The following is a 20,607-nucleotide window of genomic DNA, read 5'->3' on the forward strand; positions in this document are numbered from 1 at the left end:
TTAAAGCCATTAGACTGACACATATTTTAGAGCATGAACCGTAAGCCTGTAAGGCATTTTCTTAATTAGTGATCAATGAGGGAGGGACCAGCCCACTGTGGGTAGTGCCATCCCTAGACTGGTGGTCCTGGGTTCTATAAGAAAGCAAGCTTAGCTGGGTGATGGTGGTGCACACCTTTAATCCTGCTGCAAGCCCAGGAAAACATAATGGAATTCAGTTACTATCACAAAAGCTACTAGTTGGAAAAGTCAAGGACTTCTCCAAAGGTCAAGCCATGGCTTAAGAAGTCTTGGTGATATTTTTGCTTTTGTGTATATATATATATATTAGCTGGTTCCTAAAATGATTTTCTTGTGTGCTTCCAAGAACTCCTAACAGTGTATTTATCTAAAATGCCTATCAAGCATCCAAGGCCATATGAAACAACACCTGTCTCCTAGGTCAGGCGGATAGCTTTATTTCTTGTGCAATTTAGGGTAAGACCTTCCTTTCTTATACAACCTTACTAATAGACCCCTAACTTCTTACCTAACCACTTCTAGGAATGTAGACTGAGCACACAGACCCCCTTCTTGATGTACTAACCGGTCATTAGCACTCAGGTGACCTCCTTTACCGCTCCCGTTTTGGATTGTAAAAGAAAGCCTGGTGGTCACTGCCGGAGGAAAATTCTTACCTTTATGACCCTGTAGAATTCAAGCCTGGTGATCTTGCTCGACCAGGGGCTTGCTATTGCTTGGGTTTATAACTGGATTCCTGGGAGACTTAGGAGGAACGTGGAGAACTTAGAGATGGAAAATGAAGAGGAATAAGGAGGATTTGGACCAGAGAGAACATGTGGATGAGATGGAATATGAGGAAGAGTCAGATGGGGAAGTACTAGCTGTATAAGAACAAGATGAAAAGGACCTAGATGAGGCAGAATTAAGATAGAACTTAGAGGGAGCAGTAGATAAATATAGAGAGAAATCAGGCAAGAAAGGAGCTAGGCATGAGAGCAGAACTGAAGCTGTGTAGAGAGAGAACCATCACAGAATAATAAAGTGTATGGACTTAGGAGTTTCATGTACATAGATTCATTTCTTTTCATCAAAGATTAATTATCAGCTGGTTATAGATTCTGCCCGGACCCTGGGAGGGGACTATCGAGGGGCTGGACCCCCATAGTCTCCAATATAATCCCCGAACTTGGGAGGCAGAGGCAGGCAGATCTCTGAGTTTGAGGCCATCCTGGTCTACAGAGCGAGATCCAGCATAGCCAAGGCTACACAGAGAAACTCTGTCTCAAAAAAGAAAGAAAGAAAGAAAGAAAGAAAGAAAGAAAGAAAGAAAGAAAGAAAGAAAGAAAGAAAGAAAGAAATGAAGACATGGGGGTTTATGAACCCCCAAAACATGATGGACTATTGATAGGCCCAGTCTTCTGCAGGGCTTGTGTGGCCATAACTATGAGTTCTTGGCACAATACCCATGTCGTATCCAGAGGCCAGTCTTTCACAGAACTCCGTTCCAACTCTGCGTCTTGTTTCTTCTGGCCCTCCTCCGTGATGTCCCCTGAGCCTCGAAGAGACTTATACAGATGGCCAGTTTAGGGCTGAGCACTTCACGGTCATTATCTCAGCTCTCTGGCCAGCTGTGAATCTTTTATTTTTATTTCGAGACAGGGTTTCTCTGTGTAGTCTTGGTGCCTGTCCTGGATCTTGCTCTGTAGATCAAACTCACAGAGATCTGCCTGCCTCTGCCTCCTGAGTGCTGGGATTAGGGGCATGTGCCACCACCGCCCGGCTCAGTTGTGAATCTTTGAATGAACTCTCATCCACTACAAACAGACACTTCTCTGTCCAAGCCTGAGAGTAGCACTAATCTACAGATAGAAACAAAAATATTCAGAAGGTGTTTAACATCGTGGCCATATAGCAAAACAATAGTAGTAGTTTCTCCCCCAGGGCTTACGACCTCCCCAGTCATGGACTCTGGACTGAGTTTATAGTACCAGCCACGAATTCCTCCTGTGGGGGCAGGCCTAAAATCCAGTCAGAAAGCAGATGGTTATTCTCATGATAGTCATGCCATGATGGCTTCAGTGACCCCATCTTGCCCGACAAGTTGACCATGTGGCTTGCAGGGTTCACAGGTATGTAGACTATTGATGCCTTTTCTCTCCAAACAGCCCATATAGTACTTTACAACACCTTGGATGCTAGACAGCATTGAAGAAACTCCCAGCCCAGTCCCAGCTAGGTTTCTACATGTCCTGCTACCCAACTGTGTGGAGTCTTCAGCAGTACCATCTAGTTCTGGTCAGGAATCAAGAGCGATGGCCACAGCCCGTGTTATTTTGGGGGCCTCTGTGACCTCTGCGGCCAACATGTCATAAGGAGGTATTGTAGATTTGGCATTGGGATTTTTATTATGGTTTCCAAAAACAACATTATCCACTCATACAGGTTACCTCCCTTTAGACCCTTGTTAAGAACATATCTTTTAATATCGACTTACAAAATAGCTTTCGGTGTGGCTTTTTCATATATCATTAGTTTTGGTGAGCTCCCCCTTTACTCCCTCTTCTCCCCACTCTCCCTACCCCCATCCCTACATCTTTCCACCCCCGGTAAGTGCCCCCTCCACTTTGGTATCCCGAATGTTCTACCATCTTCCTCCCCTAAGGCCACCTCTGCCGAGCCTTAATGGCCGTTTTCTAGCTTCCCGGCCTCTACAGCTCCTCCAAGTTGAACACAGAAATCTAAAGATTCACAGCCAAGGTCCACCTATGAGAAAGAATATGTGGCATTTGTCTTTCTGGGCCTGGGTTACCCTACTCAGTATAATATTTTCTAGACAGGGAGATGGGAAGGAGACAGTAACAAGATGTACTCTTCAAACACATGGCTCCACTTCCTTCAAGTAAGCGCCATACCTAACAGTTCATTCACCTAAGAATTCATCAATGAGTTAATTCATTGAGGTTAGATCCCTCGTGACTCACTCACTTCCCAGTAACACCATCAGCACATGTTGCCATTTTGGGGAACACCTTAAGAGAAGGTGAGTCTGAACTATAGTAATAGTAGGACCTCAAGACTCACTCTGACCAGTAGATGGATATTTAGAATGCAAAATAAAATAGAACTAAGACTCATCAGTTAAATTATATTATTGGCCAAATGGATTTAGCAGGTGTACAGAACACTTCATCCTGCATCAAACCAAGGACCAAGTCTTACATGTGCTTAAACTCGCCCTTTAGTACAGCCTGGTCTACAAATCAACTTCCAGGACAGCCAGGACTGTTACACAGAGAAACCTTGTCTTGGTGGGGGTGCGGTGGGGGGTGGGGGTCGTCCAAGTTCATCCTTGGTTACATAGTAAGTTTGAGGAGAGCCTGGGTTACTTGAGACTCTGCCTCCTCCTCAAAAAAAAAAAAAATCCAAGCAAACATACACTCACAAACAAATGTAACAAAGGACAAACTAAACTCAAAATCAGTAGGATCAGAACAGAAATAAAGAAGACTAAAAAACAAAACAAAACAAAAAACAAAAAACAAAACAGTTGGGGCTGGAGAGTTGGCTCGGAGGTTAAGAGCACTGACTGTTCTTCCAGAGGTCCTGAGTTCAATTCCCAGCAACCACATGGTGGCTCAAAGCCATCTATGATATGATCTGGCCCCCTCTTCTGGCCTGCAGACATATATGCAGGCAGAACACTATACATGGTGGATAAGTGAATTTTTTTTTTTAAAGATTTATTTATTTATTATGTATACAGTGTTGTGCTTGCATATATCCCTTCAGGCCAGAAGAGGGCACCAGATCTCATTATAGATGGTTGTGAGCCACCTTGTGGTTGCTGGGAACTGAACTCAGGACCTCTGGAAGAACAAGCAGTGTTCTTAACCTCTGAGCCATCTCTCCAGCCCCGTGAATCTTTTTTTTTTTTTTTTTTTTTAAAAGAAAATCTAGAGGAAATGGGAAAATTCCTGGGCACAGATGGCCTCTCAAAATTAAACCAGGAGACCACAAAACCTAATAGTCATCAAGTAACGCAATTGAATCAGTCTTCCACCAAAGGGAAGTCGGGCAGTGTGGCTTCCTGATGCACTGTGCCAACATTTTAAGGGAGAATGAGTGTTGATCCTAATTTTTCACATAGAGCAGCATTTTGCTGTTACCCAAACCTGCAAAGACAAAAGTGAAAGATGGAAGGAAGGAAGGAAGGAAGGAAGGAAGGAAGGAAGGAAGGGAAGAAAACTACAAACCAGGGCATTGAGCCTTTGACCTTTCTCTAGCTGTGACCCGCTTCTACCCTCAGAAGGGCTCCCCGCCCCTAATAAACTATGTTAGCAGAACGAGGAGGAGGAGCAAGAGGAGAAGGGGAGGAGAGGAAGGCTTGCTTTCATTCCAGGGATGCAGGGATGGTCAAATGCAGGAGAATTATTGGATATGACAAACAGAGTCAGGGGTGAAAATGGCACCTTCCTTTTTCTAGACACAAACGTCATCCCTTGGTGAAGAAAATGCGATTCTGTGCTAGAAAATCCTAAGGGCCGGTTGTAAGACTCTCAAACCAATAAAAAATTTCAGCAGAGCAGCAAGATATAAAAAGAAGACGCAAAAATCAGTACTGTTCCTTTTTTGATACAAGGTCTCAACCAGGTAATCCAGGCTAGCCCCAAACTTTTTTGTTTGTTTGTTTTGTTTTTCAAGACAAGGTTTCTCTCTAGCTTTGGAGCCTGTCCTGGATCTCACTCTGTAGACCAGGCTGGCCTCGAACTCACACAGATCCGCCTGTCTCTGCCTCCCAAGTGCTGGGATCAAAGGCGTGTGCCACCACCGCCCGGCTTAGCCCCAAACTTTTAATCTTCCCACCTCCTCTCCTTTGCACTGTGATTACAGCTGTGCTCCATCCTGCCCACCAGCCAGTAGCTTTTTCATACATCGATAATGAGGTCACTGGGAGAAAAATGAGGAAACTAGCCCATTCATCAAGTAGTGAGAATGACCCAGGTGTAAAGCTAAGCAACAGGAGGAGAGACTTCTGCAATCATCATTACAAAACACACTGAAGGTGGAAGCTGAGGACCCAGGAAGACAGGAAATCCTGTATGTTAACGGTTCCGAGAGTTACTGTTGTGACAATAGCTGGTACAGAGAGAACTCTACAGATTCAGTGCCATCTGCATCAAATGACGACTCTGTTCATACAACTAGAAAAAAAAAACAATCCTAAAACCCACAGAGGAGCACAAAAGGTCCCGAATAGCCAAAACAATCATGAACAAAAGGTAAGCTGAGCAGCAACGCAATACACGATCATAAGACATACTGTGGAGGGGCTGACGAGCTCAAGGGTACCAGAAACTCCTCCAGAGGACCTGGGTTTGAGTCCCAGCACCCGCAAGGCAGCTCACAATCATACACATCTGTAACTCCAATTGTGGAGGATCCAAGGCCCTCTTCTGGCCTCCTCGGGCACCAGGTATGCATGTGGTCCTCAGGCATAGATGCAGGCAAGACAGTCACACACATGAAAAATCAGCCAAACAAACACCCCCCCCCCAAAAAAAAAACCACATAACACATATTTAAAAATAGACGTACTATGGAGTCACAGTACCAAGGTAGCATGGTGCTGACACACACTCAGGCCGATGGAACAGGAGCCAATGCAGATGCTCATCCAAAAACAGATTTGCTGTGGATATCATTCTATATAAATAAAACCCTGATGGCCAGTGACCAGGCAGGAAGTAGGTGGCCAGGCAGGAAGTAGGTGGGACAAGGAGAGAGGAGAATTCTGGGAAGCAGAAGGCTGAGGAGGAGACACTGCAGCCACCGCCAGGACAAGCAGCATGTGAAGACGCTGGTAAGCCACCAGCCACGTGGCAAGGTATAGATTTATAAAAATGGGTTAATTTAAGATAAAAGAACAGTTAGCAAGAAGCCTGCCACGGCCATACAGTTTATAAGTGATATAAGCGTCTGAGTGATTATTTTATAAGTGGATTGTGGGACTGCGGGGCTTGGGGAACCTGGAGAGAAGCCCTCCAGCAACAAATGGCGCCCAACGTGGGGCTCAAACCCACGACCCTGGGATTAAGAGTCCCATGCTCTACCAACTGAGCTAGCCGGGCTTTTTTTTTTTTTTTTTTCAGAATATGAAAATTTATTATTGCATTTCCGCTGTCAAAATTTAGGATCTTGGTCTTTCCTTCTTGCCTTTGTACAGGGCCAAAAGGGACACATTGGTTACTTTAACAACCTTAAAGCGGACTCCAGGAATATCACCTACAGCATGACCTTTTCGACCAAATCCAGCAACCAGAACTTCATCGTTTTCCTCAATGAAGTTCAAGCAGCCATCGTTGGGCACGAAAGCTGTGATCTTCTTGCCGTTCTTGATGAGCTGTACCCTGACACACTTCCTGATGGCAGAATTTGGCTGTTTGGCTTCAACCCCTACTTTTTCCAGCACGATTCCCTTGGCATGGGAGGCACCTCCAAACAGATTGGCCTTCAGGGCTGTGCCCAAGTGGGCTTTCTTGTATTGCTTATCATGCCACTTCTGGTCCCGCCGGTGGCTGCGGAGCTTCCTGGCAGTGCGGAGACCGCGACACTTGCCCATCCTGCCGGCACCAGATTCCTGGGGCTGGAGAGATGGCTCAGAGGTTAAGAGCACTGGCTGCTCCTCCAGAGGTCCTGAGTTCAATTCCCAGCAACCACATGGTGGCTCACAGCCATCTGTAATGAGACCTGGTGCCCTCTTCTGGCCTGCAGGGATACATGCAGCCAGAACATTGTATACATAATAAGTAAAAAACAAACAAACAAACCAGATTTCCTACAATTTCAATCCAACATCTGCTATTGCTCCTACTAGTGTGCTCTCTCTGGTCTCCGTACGGTTTTCTACAGCCGTGTGCCTCACATGGCAGTCAGTATTTTACCTGATAGTTCAGCCTCAAGAAATTTCAACTCGCTGCCAGGTATGACGCTGCATCCCTGTAATCCCAGCACATGGGGGACGCAGGCTGGAGGCTCGGGAGCCCGAAGTTACGTCTGCATGTATAACTAGCAGCTCCAGCTAGCTGAGAGAGACAGAGATAGATAAGAGAGATGTCAATTTCACGTCTCCTCACATTTATCATAATCTGTCCACATGAGACATAAACAAGTGTCTTAAACCCAGTTCGGCATAGGGATGGGGTTGACCCAGATGCCACAATTTCTACAGTTCAGCATTTCCATATCGGACTCAGAACTGAAAGCCAGTGTTACTTGATCACGGACAAAATCAGGGGACTACGAAGGGAAATCTGTCAGGGAGTGTCCTTAATCTGAGATAGAGAAATTCAGCACTAGGTCAGGCAAAGGGTGTTATCTTTCCAATGACGTCCTAACCCTAAAGTGGACGGAAAACAACGGTACTGTTTAATTCTGGAGACAGCATGTCATATATGTGGGTGGTAAGCACAGCTGCTTCCAGCCAGTGAGCTGCACTAGAATTACTATAGTTTACCTGACCTCTCCTGGGCACAGAGACCCTTCAGTGGCAGCCAACATCCTTACAGATGCGGTAGTCTCGACCCTGGGCCTGCCAAGCAACTACATCTTCCAGCTTTGGGGAACAGAACCTCCCAGTGAAGCTGCTTTCAGTAGCCAGTCCCAGGCCACTGGTCCCCCCTCCCCCTCCCCGCGTGTCCCTCCTCCATTTGTGTGTGTCTTCACACCCCTTGGGCATCATTTTTTTTTTTTCCATTCTGCCTGCACATTTTAAATTCTATATTGGAGGCTGGGATAGCCAGGCAAGGTTTTTGTCCCACCCCGCCCCTCGTGCTAAGTGTTCCCAGAATGAGAGGCCACTGTCAGGTAGACAAGGTATTCCAAATACCCGGCAGCAATTGCTTCATCAGCAGGAACGAGGAGAAAGGTCACAAAAACCGGGAACCTGGGGTCCAACGTGATAGCTTCTTTTTCAGTTTGCAAATATTTATTGAGCTTCTGTTGGTCGGATACTTTCCACCTGCATGCCCTTGCTTCTCCACGCTGCTCACCATTCAGGTATGCCAGGCTGAGCTGCAGAGCGGGGTGCAGCCAAGCAGAGGCACTGACTGGCAAGATACCAACAAAAGGAGAATGAAATCAAAGTATTCCATCTACCCAACACCTTTGCACCATCCAAGGTCACTTGCCTCTCGCTCAGAGGGCTGCAGCTCTTGTCAGACAACCCTCTTAAGTTTAGGTCGGGGACCACAGTTCCGCACCAAACACGGCTGTGTCTTTTTTTGCCCAATCTTCCCATGCCTCTGTAAAAAAAACCGTGATCCCTTTGTGAAACTTCCTCCTATTGCCAAGTTTGGTGGACCACTTGCTTCTGGCTAGAACCCAGACAGAAAGAAACACGGTGGTAGAAATCCAAATTGGCACGGACAGCGGTTAGATATGGGGGGTTGGGGGCGCTGGGGGGGGGCACGACGACACAGGGCGTGAGATCCTTCGCCAAGTGAAGCCCAGGGTATCAGCAGTGCATCGTCTTCTTATTTAATACTCCTAGCAAGCCTTTCAGATAAGGGAAATGCATCCAGAAAACTGTGTGCCTTTCTAAAGGTCCTCAATATCTAAGAACAGTCGGACTCCAGAAACACTGAGCTGCCCTGGAGAGAGATGTAGAGACCAAGAAATTTCGAGGGAAATTCTTGGTCAGAGACTGAGGGTTAAGAGGGGACTGGACCATGCCTGTTGCTGGGGAACCACCTGAATTCCAGTGTGGGGTTGCAGCTTCTAATCTTTTCAGCTTCGGCTGTCATTGTGCTTTGACTTAGACACACTTTGTGGCTTCCCTGGCGAGTCTTTGTTCTGAGCAAACATTCCCCTTCTCAATGGGGAGTTTAGGATTTGCACAAAGAAGTCTCACAGATCGTCTCACAGGCTGTGTCCGAGGCCAACCAATGAGAGTGGAGCGAGTCGTCCCGCCCGCGACTACTACTCCAGGAGTCCCAGTCCACCCGCCCCATCTGGTCCAGCTCGAGATGGCGGCGACGCTGAGCGTGGAGCCCGCGGGCCGCAGCTGCTGGGACGAGCCGCTGAGCATCGCCGTGAGCGGCCTGGCCCCCGAGCAGCCCGTCACGCTGCGCGCCGCCCTGCGCGACGAGAAAGGCACGAGCTTCCGCGCCCACGCGCGCTACCGCGCCGACGCCCACGGCCGCCTGGACCTGGCGCGCGCGCCCGCGCTGGGCGGCAGCTTCGCGGGGCTCGAGCCCATGGGGCTGCTCTGGGCCCTGGAGCCCGAGCGGCCTTTCTGGCGCCTGGTCAAGCGCGACGTGCGGACGCCCTTCGTGGTGGAGCTGGAGGTGCTGGACGGCCACGAGCCCGACGGCGGGCGGCTGCTGGCGCGGGCGGTGCACGAGCGTCACTTCATGGCTCCCGGGGTGCGGCGCGTGCCCGTGCGCGAGGGTCGAGTGCGCGCCACGCTCTTCCTGCCCCCAGGTGAGCAGCCTCCCACCTCTTTGCTCAAAGTTCCTCTGTGATTTGAAGTGCAGAGAAAGGTAGCTCCCAGGACTCACAGGGAAAGAGACTGGACTGGAAGGAGCCTGTTGTGATGATGATGCTCTTTCCCTGAAGCTGGTCCTTCGTTCAGCTGCTAAGTTACAAGAACTTTTAAAGAAAGGGACAAGACACTTGTAATATAAAATTAAAACTAGTGGTAATAAATGGGGCGGTGGTGGCACATGCCTTTAATCCCAACTCTTGGGAGGCAGAGGCAGACCGATCTTTAAGTTCGAGGCAACCTTGGTCTACAGAGTGTGTTACAGGACAGACAGGGATACACAGAGAAACCCTATCTCAAAAACCATAGTGATCTTTAACTATTCTTTTAAATGTTAAATCTGTTTTGAGCTGTGCATCATAGGCTGACTGGTTGGAACACCAAAGCAAAAGGCTGTCTTGAGCTTTGGAGCTCAGTACAGTCGGTTAACATAGCAAAACCCCTTTTCAATACAAGGGACCTTTCTCTTTCTTGTCTTTTCTTCTTCCTCCCTCTCTCTTTTCCTCCCTCCCTCCCTTTCTTTCTTTCTTTCTTTTTTTTTTTTCAAGACAGGGTTTCTCTGTGTAGCTCTAGTTGTCCTAGAACTCGCTCTGTAGACCAGGCTGACCTCAGACTCACAGCCATCCACTTGCCTCTGCCTCCTGGGTGCTGGGATTAAAGGTGCGTGCCACTACTGCCCGGCCAAGGCAAGTTTCTTGTTTCTATTGTTTTTCTTTCCGTTCCCACACTACATTAAGATTTATGTCAACTAGCAGTTGAAGTAGAGAGAGACCTTTTTCTGTCAACTGGCACTCTGAGATCATTGCATAGTCTTACATAAAAAGCATGCTTACTTGGCCTCTTTAGTAACCAACAAAACGCAAAATAAAACTACGGACTATATGGCATAGCTTCAAGAGAAACAAAGCTTTCAAAGCCTAACATTTCCAGTTAATGTTAAGTGCTTGGAGGAAAGGTCACTCAGTACCTTTAGAAAGAGTGGGAGTGTTCGTTCAGTTATTCTGGGAAGCAACTAGTTTTTAATGAGTAATTCTGCAATTTTGTGACATGTGTACACCAGAAAACTTATTGCTTGGAAATAGTCCAAATGCCCCCCGGTAATGGAGTTGATAAATAAATGGAGGCACATTTCTGGAAGTCAAAAGAATTGACCCACAGCTACCGGTTTCTTGTGTTTAACCCAAACTGAAATCATAGGTAAGACAAGCTCTCCAATCGCTGGTCATTCCCCATGGTGTTCAGCAGCAGGGAGCCACAGCAGTGGGAAGCAGTGGCATCTTCTTGTGTCACAGTCCTGCAGGCCTTGGGTATCAATCAGGTCCCTTTGCTTCTGGCCAAGGCCAATGTTACCTCCTGAGGGGCAAGACCCTGAACCTCTGTAGGCTGACAGCACTGACACCCCACCCCAAGCTTTTGTTCTTTGGTCTCGGCTCACTACTCTCTCTTGTTATCTCTCTATTTCCGCTTTCCTTCTTTCCCTGGCTACTCTTAAATTGTTTGGTGGCTTCTTTGGCCAGCTTCTTGAGCCCTCTCCCCAGTACAGTGACTGCTGCCATGGCAACTCAGGAAGCCTGCCCTTGCCAGAGTTATGCTCGGAGGATAGAGCTCCAGGCTGACACACTTGCCAGCTGCTTGGAAGTTGGGGTGTCCATTCAGGAACTGAGGGCCAGAGTGCTGGGCACACACCACCACACAGGACTGCCGGTGGGGGGGGGTGAGAGCGGCAGCCTACCTTAGTGGTTTCACAACTTGCTAAGTGCTGAGCTGTCCCAACCTCTGCTCTTCGCTGGCTTGGCCTCCCTACTCCCTCCAGAGAAGCCTTTGCCTAATGTTGCTGCACCGGGGAGCAGGGGTGGGGGGGGATGTGAGGGATGGGGGGGTAAGGGGGGCCGGGGGCAGGGGAACAGCATTAGAAAGAGCGTCTCTCAGAGGGCTTGCTGAATAGCCTGCTTACACTGTTAGAGAAAGATCATTTGACCAATTGCAGCCTAGCCTCAGCGCCGATCACAATCACTGAGATTTGTGTTTTAGACCAAACACAGATTTGCCTTCAGGTACAACTGCCAGACTATTAGGGGAAATGCCCCCCCCCCCACCTCCACACACACCAGGGTGGAAATGGTTATAACAAAAAGTCTGGTACAAGTTGTTTCAAAGGGCCCTGGCCACAGCTACACCTTCTGGTGTGTTGTTGGTGGGGTTTTTTTGTTATTGTTGTTGTTTTGTTTTTTACTTTTTGTTCTTTGTGGGGCCCACCACCCAGCTCCCAAATAAATACACAGAGTTTTATTCTTACTTATGAATGCCAGGCTTTAGCTTGGCTTGTTTCTAGCCAGCTTTTCTGAACTTAAATTATCCTATCTTTTGCCTCTAGAGGGCTTTTGCCTTTCTCTATCCCTTTATTTCTTACTCTGTGGCTTGCTGTGTAGCTGGGTGGCTGGGTCCTGGAGTCCTCCTCTCCTCCTTTTCTCGCTTCTCTGTCTTTTCTTTTTCTCCTATTTATTCTCTCTGCCTGCCAGCCCCACCTATCCTTTCTCCTGCCTAGCTATTGGCCGTTCAGCTCTTTATTAGGCCAATCAGGTGTTTTACACAGGCAAAGTAACAACAGCTTCACAAAGTTAAATAAATGCAACATAAAAGAATGCAACACATCTTTGCATCATTGAACAAATGTTCCCCAGCATAAACAAATGTAACCTATCTTCTGCAACAATATCACCCAGCCCTGGTCTTTGTGTGGTCAGTCTCACGCAGGGTTCAAGATGGCTGGTCCTGGCACAAGGGTGGCGGGCTGTTAGATCCTTTTGTTCAAGGTGGCCAAGACTTCAAAGAAGAGTTCAGTAGCAGCTGACTAGGGAATCAGATTGCCCTGCCCCCGACATCTTTCATCATTTATAGGAAGATGGACAGCAGCAGGAGGAGAACGTCAGGTTTATATACCTCAATCTCAACACTAACACTGATTTTTAACAAACGTAAACAGTGCTTATCATCTGCCCATGCCCAAGGCACAGGTGGAGTCTCCCATCAGTCTCAGTTCCATTAAGATAAAATTCACGAAGCAGGCAAACTAAAATCTGTGTTTATTTATTTGAACATGTCGGGGACACATGTGGAAGTCATAGTTTGCAGTTTGTCTGAGTTCTCACTTTCCACCATGTGGGTCCGGGGGATTGTACTTGGGCTGTCAGTTTGACAGCAAGAGCCTTGTTCAATAAAAACCAAATACGTAAGGCACACGTGTAAGAGGTGGTGATACCATCTTATGACATCAGTACATAAAACCCACAGTTATGTCCTTATGCAGAAGAAGGACCAGGCAAAAGTAGGGTTTTCTGGTGCCTGTCAGGTGTCAGCTGAGAGGCTAAATCAGGGTTCTCTAGAGGACTGACAGAGTGAATATATACTGTGAAAGGGATTCATTAGATGCTGTGGGCTATGTAGTTCAACAATAGCTGTTTACACTGGAGAGGCTGAGACAATAATTGCTGTTCCTTACCCCCTGCTGGATGCCTCCGCCATCCCAATCGGATGAGGAAAGCCTCTAGGATTCCTAGAGAGCCATCCTGGAAGGCCAGAGAATCTGGGTTTCCAGTGTCAGCCAATGCGGCAGCAATGGTATAGATACACTTAACAGCACACAGAGCAGGCAAACAACACCTTTGCCTCAGGACTGCTAGGTATCTGGACTGCCAGCAGAAGGTGCTGCCTACCTAGGGGGAGGGTCTTTCCTCCTCTCTTAGTCCTTCCTGGAAATGCCCAGGGGTGTGTCTTATTGATCCCAGATCCAATCCGTTTGAAATCATGATTAACCTTAACATTGAGTTATTTAAATTGGACATGTGAAAGACTAACCCTCTTCTATAAACAGTGAAAATATTTAGGACACAAAAATCATGCAGAATGAACATGCAGCCTTTTGAGTCTATGTCCGTTCACTCAGCAGGAAGCCTTTGGAATCCATGTGGTCTTCTACCCATCAGGCCTTGCTGTTTCTTCATAATGCTCGGTTCTATGGAGGTAGCACAGTTTGTATCCAAACTATGGATGGAGGACTTTGGGTTTGTTTACAGTCTGGAGAGCATGAATGAAGCTGCTGCGAACACTTGACTACTTACTGTGTTGAACTGGGTTCTTGTATGAACACAGATTTTCATTTCATCTCTCGTTCATTTCATTCATCCTTCAGAGGGAAATGACTGGGTTATATGACTATGTATAGGTTTAACTGTGAGCCACCACCCACCGCTTTCTACAGACTTCACCATTGGTTTTGCATGACACCAGCATCATGTGTTGCGATGTTGGTTGGCATTGTCCAGTTTGGGGGACAGAAGTGGACAGATTTTTATTGTTGTCATTATAAAGGTTGTTTGTGTGTGTGTTCTGGGCCATGCATGGTGGCACACATTCCCCCCCCCCCCCGTCTTCTAAATGTCCCCCTAATGTCATTGCAAACACTTATGGAGCTTTGAGACGTTAGGTATAGAAGGGGATATAGATTTAGCCCAGGCTACTGTCTAGGTGCTTGAGGGACAGGTCCGCCAGTATTTTTCACTGTCTGTTGAAAACCTTATCATCCTCACATAAGCAACAAATGCTTATTAATGTCACTGCAAACACTTCTTAGTAATGTTTAGTGATGTTTCTTTCCCAGAACCTGGACCCTTTCCGGGGATTGTGGACCTTTTCGGAGTTGGAGGTGGCCTTCTGGAGTATCGGGCTAGTCTGCTGGCTGGGAAGGGTTTTGCTGTCCTGGCTCTGGCTTATTATAACTACGATGACCTCCCCAAGGGCATGGATGCCATGCACATGGAGTACTTTGAAGAAGCCGTGAACTACCTGCTTAGCCACCCCGAGGTTAGATCTCCTCAAGTTTTATTGGCCCCTGTCATATCTCCTCGTCATGTGCTTGATTTCACAGAATGAGAGAGCTGATGACAGCCTCGCTCTCTCTATTCACAAAGAGCCCAGACCCCTGGAGGTTTCTAGGTTTGATTCAAGGATATAAAGGGAGGGAGAAAGACAGGGCCATCCCCAGCCAGTGCTCATTCAGATGACGTGCTCGGCAGCTCTCGCCTGCCTGTGTCCTCATGTCCCTGTGTGTGTCTCTGTCCCCGTGTACCGTGTCCCCGTGTCCCCGTGTCCCGTGTCCCGTGTCCCCGTGTCCCCGTGTCCCATGTCCCCGTGTCCCCGTGTCCCGTGTCCCCGTGTCCCCGTGTCCCCGTGTGAGCACTGGGTGAACTTGACAATCAGCAGCAGCAGACCCGGGTGCTCTGAACTTTCTAGATCAGCACGGCACAGGCTGAGGTGGTAATCCTTGCTTGTGTTATAATTTTATAATCAGAACTTCAAGTGGCTGGAAGCGTTGGCGCTCTTGGAGAAGTGGAGCCAGTGTAGGCTGCGTCTAGAGAGACGTGGGAGACTAGATTTTGCCCATTTCCCACTCCACGGCCTTGGCACTTTCTCCTTGGATAAGTAGATACTCTAGTTTCATCTTTGTTGCTGTGATTAAAAATAGAAATACCCCGACAAAAGCAACTCACTGAGAAAGGGCTTATTTTAACTCATGGTCCCAGCCCGTGTCCATTAAAGAAGAGAAGTCACAGGGGCGGATGCTGGTCATGTCACACTCATAATCAGGATCAGAGAGCCAAGAGTGCATGCATGCTGATCCTCAGCTCTCTTTTTCCAGTTTTACACAGCCTAGGGTCCAGCTCAAGAAACAGTGCCACCTACGTTCATGGTGTGTAGTCCCACCTCAAGAAATTCCCTTAAGGGGCTGGAGGGATGGTTCAGGGGTTAAGAGCACTGACTGTTCTTCCCGAGGTTCTGAGTTCAATCCCCAGCAACCACATGGTGGCTCACAACCATCTATAGTGGGATCTGGTGCCCTCTTTGGGCACTCAGGTTTGAATGCAGAGCACTTATACATAAAATATAAATTTAAAAAAAAAAAAGAAGAAAGAAATTCCCTTAAAGGCGTGTCTATAAGTCAACCCAGCCTTAGGTTCCTTATGTTAACTCCCTTCCCAGGTGAGTCTAGATTGTGTCAAGTGGACAGTTAAAAATTTCATAGTAATTAAAGCATCATTTGATCATGTAATTATTAGGACTTTAATGAGGAGTCATATTTAACAGTGGTCAAGGGTACTGTGGCCAAAGGGGAGGGGTGAGGAGGATGAAGAGTAGAAGGGAGGAGAGAGAGAGAGAGAGAGAGAGAGAGAGAGAGAGAGAGAGAGAGAGAGAGAGAGAGAGATTTCTATGACAGGTCAGCCAAAAGATCTTTTGTTTATAGCCCTGGGATTCAGGACAGGAGCGGTCCTTGTGGGATGGTGCCAACCCAAACCACCCAGAAGGCACTGAGCAGGAAAGTACAACAAACATCTCCCCACGGGTTTCTCAGGGACCCAGGGTAGAGAACAAAGTCATAACTAGTGTGGCCTGGGGCACAGGGCTGTGAGGAAACAGATGAGGCCCAGAGCAGGGAGGACCTCAGGGGTGCCAGCTGAGAGAAGTGGGAAGGAGAGGAGGCCGGAAGTAAGTGTGGGAGGCCAACCCTAGAGAGAGAGAGTGGACAGCATCCCAAACACAACTGGATTGTGTGGGACACCCGAGAGCGGCCATGGGCACAGGCAGGCTGGGGAGTGAGAAGATGAGAGATTCCCCCTGACAGCTCCTGTTTTCTCACCGCAGCATGGAGAGGTGCAGGTGGAGGGGCAGGTGGGGTCTCAAGAGGCCGAGGAGGTAGGAGAGGATGTGAGGCGGTCCTTTGGAGACGTGGAAAGGGAAACCCCAGTGCTGTGTGGCAGGACTGGTGGGCCACGTGGGTGCCGGTGTCCGGTAAAGATCAGTCAGCAGGAATGTTCGTTTTCCTTAGTTTCTTGGGGTCCATTGTCTCCATAGTCTAATGGCAAAGGAGGATTGTAAGTGTCTGTTTAGAGGAGCTTCATTCCTGCTTGAATGGTTTTGACAATAGATAGAGTCCAGATGTTGACCCTGGTCCATGGAGCTTTCCAACTGGGCCTACTCGCTGTTTAATACTGTGCCTGGACTAATTCTCTTATTCCTTTTATGTTTTTCTCAGATAAAAGGTCCAGGAGTTGGAGTGCTTGGCATTTCCAAAGGGGGTGAACTTGGCCTTGCGATGGCCTCCTTCCTGAAGGGCATCAAAGCTGCTGTCATCATTAATGGCTCTGTGGCTGCTGTTGGGAACACCATAAACTACAAGGATGAGGCGATCCCTCCTGTGTCTATCCTGAGAAATCAAGTCAGAATGACCAAAGATGGCCTCCAGGATGTTGTGGATGCTCTGCAAAGCCCTTTGGTAGAACAGAAGAGCTTCATCCCTGTGGAAAGAGCAGACACGACCTTCCTGTTGATTGTGGGTCAGGATGACCACAACTGGAAGAGCGAGTTCTATGCCAATGAGATCTCCAAACGCTTGCAGGCCCATGGGAAGGAGAAGCCCCAGATCATCTGCTACCCGGAAGCGGGGCATTATATTGAGCCCCCTTATTTCCCACTGTGCAAGGCGGGCATGCACCTCCTGGTGGGGGCTAACATCACCTTTGGAGGGGAGCCTAAGCCTCATGCCATGGCCCAGTTGGATGCATGGCAGCAACTCCAGACTTTCTTCCACAAACACTTGAGTGGTAAGAGTTAGGGAGTGACTCCCCAAATACAACCTATTTTCTAATGGCTTTGGGGAGAAAGGTTCAAATACATTGTAAGAATATCAGTTAATATTACTTCATCTGAACATAGTGTTGAATATAGGGCTTATTCAAGGGCTGGAAACGTAGTTCAGTGGTAGAGTACCTGACTGGCTTGTGTAAGTCCCTGGGTTCAATCCCAAGTGCTGTAGGAAATCGGGCAAATGTTATATGGAAACTGTACCTTTTCAAGGAATTGTGCCTAGAATCAAAAGAATACCATGAGTAGCCACACTGTTGTGCCATTAAAAATTATGTACTTCAATTCTTGGGCCAATGTTGCTATTATCATCTTCCTTTCAAGAAGTGGGTTTGGGGCCGGGCGGTGGTGGCGCACGCCTTTAATCCCAGCACTCGGGAGGCAGAGCCAGGCGGATCTCTGTGAGTTCCAGGAAAGGCGCAAAGCTACACAGAGAAACCCTGTCTCGAAAAACCAAAAAAAAAAAAAAAAAAAAAAAAAAAAAAAAAAAAAGTGGGTTTGGGGTGACCTGGGGGGCTTCTTTTCAGATGCCTAACACATGTTTGGGCAGCAGTGGAAAGAAGGTTTTTGTTGCACACATATCCATCAAGAACATCTGTTGTTTTTAACAAAATCTGGATTGTTTGATTTTGTCAATAAAGACGCAGAAGCCAGATGCTGGGGTGAAAACCTGCTAGCTCAGAGAGGCAGAGAAAGCACCCGGCTGACCTTCCTCCTCTGCCAATGTCCCAGAAAGAGCTTTCTCCTATGCTGTCTCAAACCAAACTCCTCCAACTGGATGTCCCTCTTTTCTACTTCCTGTGTGTGTCTCTCTCTCTGTCCTCCTGACTCCCTCTTACTCCCTATGTTTTTTTTTCCCCCTGTCAACTGGTTGCTCGCTCTGCTTCTTGACCTATGGTTGATTTTATCTCATCCTGTTCACAGTATTCAAGCAGACGACATCTGCTCTTGAATTAAAGGCATGTGCTAGGGCTGAGCCACACTGCAGCTAGAAGCAGGTTTTTCAGTAAATAATGCAATCTCAGGGTTTACAGTGTGGTCAAATAGCCTGCAACAGACATCAATTTTACAAAGCAAACCAACAACGGGAAAAGAGTCCCTTTCGAGCGATGAGCTCCATGCCATGACAACACTTGGGGATGATGAGCATTTAGTCCAGGAAGCAACCGAGCAGCGAGGGGAGGAAACAGAGATTCTAGGAATCCCATGTTGTGTCAGCCTTCATCCTGTCTGAGAGGCAAGGAAGAGAATGTGTGAAGGAAGCGCTCTCGTCCCCGCACATTTAGTAACCCACCAGTCAACTATTGGTCATATGAGCACAGGAGGAAGGATTTCTTTACCCAGGGCTAGATTCATGGTTGAGCCTTTATAACACATGACAGCTTGTCAAGAGAAAAGCATATAAACTTACTTAACAAAAGTGGAGCCTTCAGAAATGAAGTCTCAAAGCAGTCTGGAAACTTGTGTGTTTCGCTGCTCAGTGTGATGGAAAGGGCATTGCTTAGAAGCATTTTGGGAAGAGGAGCATGACCTGCTGGTGTTAACTGGGAGGTCAGGAACACAGGAAAGTGTGCACTTAGGTTTTATGGCTGTGATAAAACTCCTTGACCAAAAGCAGTTCGGGGAGGAAAGGTTTACTCGGCTTACACTTCCACAGCACTGTTCGTTATCAAAGAAGTCAGTACAGGAGCCCAAGGCAGGAATCTGGCTGGAGGCAGGAACTGAAGCAGAAGCCATGGAGGAGCATTGTTGCTGAATTGTTCTTCACAGCTCACTCAGCCTGCTTCTTGAACCACCCAGTTCCACCTGACCAAGTAGTGGCACTACCCAAAGTGCTGGGCTCCTCCCACATCAGTTATTAATAAAAGAACAATGCTCCCAGACTTGCCTACAGGCAGTCTGTTGCAGGCATTTTCTCAACTGAGGCTCCCTCTTCCCAGATAACCCTGGCTCCTGTCAAACAAACAAAACCAATAAGCAGCACAGAATGCACACTGAGATTCTTTTCTATTTCCTTGTCTACGTAAGGAGCCTTCCTTCTGTAAACGGATGTTTCTCTCCCATCTACCTATTCCCAAATACATGGCAGCTTCTTCCCATATAAGTGACTTGGAGGCTTAATATTACTTATAAATTCTTGGCCACTAGCTCAGGCTTATTACTGACTAGCTCTTACACTTCAATTAACCCATAATTCTTACCTATTTTAGCCACATGGCTTGGTACCCTTTCTTAGTACGACATTCTCATCTTGCTTCCTCTGCATCTGGTACCAAATTCACATTAAATAATATTCACTCATGATCTCATTAAGAGAAAAAATACTGATATCATTAAAGAAAAACAAAAACAAAAAAACCCCCACAAAACTATAGCAACAACAAAAACCAAACAAACAAATAAAAACAAACAACCAAGCAGTGGTGGCATACACCTTTAATCCCAGCACTTGGCAGGCAGAGCACGTGGATCTTTGTGAGTTTGAGGCCAGCTTGGTCTACAGAGCGAGTTCCAGTACAGCCAGAGATACACAGAGAAACCCTGTCTCAAAGGAAAAAAGAAAAAGAAAAAGAAAAAAAAAAGCCCACAAAATCTAGCACATATATCAGAAGCTATGAAGCTGGTGGTAAAGGCATGCAATATCTTCTAAATTCTAGTTTTTCCCTGAAATCTCAGATTTCATCACTGGTAACAAAGTTGTTTTCCTTTAAGTACCAGGCTGATAAACGGCTCTCTTTTGAGAAAGTGTCTGCCTAATACGTAAGTCTTCATGTCAATCATACCGTCAAGGAGACTAAAACCCAGACATGTACATCACAGTATTACATTGAAGAAGTTTGATCTCTTGTCTGGGAAGAGGGGTCAGCAGGTAAAGTGCTTGACATGCAAGCTTGGGTGGCCTGAGTTTGATCCCTGGATGATCCCTGGAAACCATGAAAATGTGGAAGGATTCTGATTCTACAAAGTTGTTCCCTGACCTCGACGCCCATGATGTAGTACTCTCCTCCCCCTTCCTTTCTCTTTCTTTCTCCATCCCTCTCTCCTTCTCCCCCCAAACATACATCTTTTTTTTAATTTGTTTTATTGTACTGTTTTATGTGTGTGGTTGTTTCACTTGCATGTATGTCTCTGCACCAAGTGTGTGCAGTACCCACAGAGGCCAGAAGAGGGTGTTGGATCCTCTGGAACTGGAGTTACAGATGTTTGTAGGCCCTGGGAATTGAACCCAGATCATCAGGAAAAGGAGTCCATGCTTTTAGCCGCTGAGTCATTGTTCCAGCCCCCATAAAATAAAAGAATTAAAAGAATTCCTACAATGTAGCAATAAAAAGACACAAACCCACACACTGTTGATGAGATCTAGTATT

At 47.2% G+C, this 20,607-nt stretch overlaps 1 protein-coding gene, 1 non-coding gene and 1 pseudogene across 3 annotated transcripts; 1 reads left to right on the forward strand and 2 right to left on the reverse strand.

Moving 5' to 3' along the window:
* Positions 1-6,058: 6,058 nt before the first annotated feature.
* Positions 6,059-6,131, reverse strand: Trnak-cuu (transfer RNA lysine (anticodon CUU)). The gene has a single exon. It is a non-coding gene; the product is annotated as a tRNA-Lys (tRNA).
* LOC143268461 (small ribosomal subunit protein uS12 pseudogene) lies at positions 6,132-6,655 on the reverse strand (annotated as a pseudogene).
* A 2,330-nt stretch (positions 6,656-8,985) lies between these two features.
* On the forward strand, positions 8,986-17,524 carry LOC102925753 (acyl-coenzyme A thioesterase 1). 2 transcript variants are annotated; one of them, XM_076551042.1, is made up of 4 exons: positions 8,986-9,483; positions 14,202-14,404; positions 16,632-16,818; positions 16,931-17,524. In XM_076551042.1, the coding sequence occupies exons 1-4, from the start codon at positions 9,027-9,029 to the stop codon at positions 17,194-17,196; spliced, it is 1,113 nt and encodes a 370-aa protein (XP_076407157.1). In that variant the 5' UTR covers positions 8,986-9,026; the 3' UTR covers positions 17,197-17,524. The 2 variants fall into 2 exon arrangements, with proteins under 2 accessions (XP_076407157.1, XP_006973123.3); XM_006973061.4 differs by having other exon boundaries at positions 8,988-9,483; positions 16,632-17,524.
* Positions 17,525-20,607: the final 3,083 nt, after the last annotated feature.

Source organism: Peromyscus maniculatus, chromosome 14 (genome assembly GCF_049852395.1).
Source record: "Peromyscus maniculatus bairdii isolate BWxNUB_F1_BW_parent chromosome 14, HU_Pman_BW_mat_3.1, whole genome shotgun sequence".
NCBI classification, from domain to species: domain Eukaryota; kingdom Metazoa; phylum Chordata; class Mammalia; order Rodentia; family Cricetidae; genus Peromyscus; species Peromyscus maniculatus.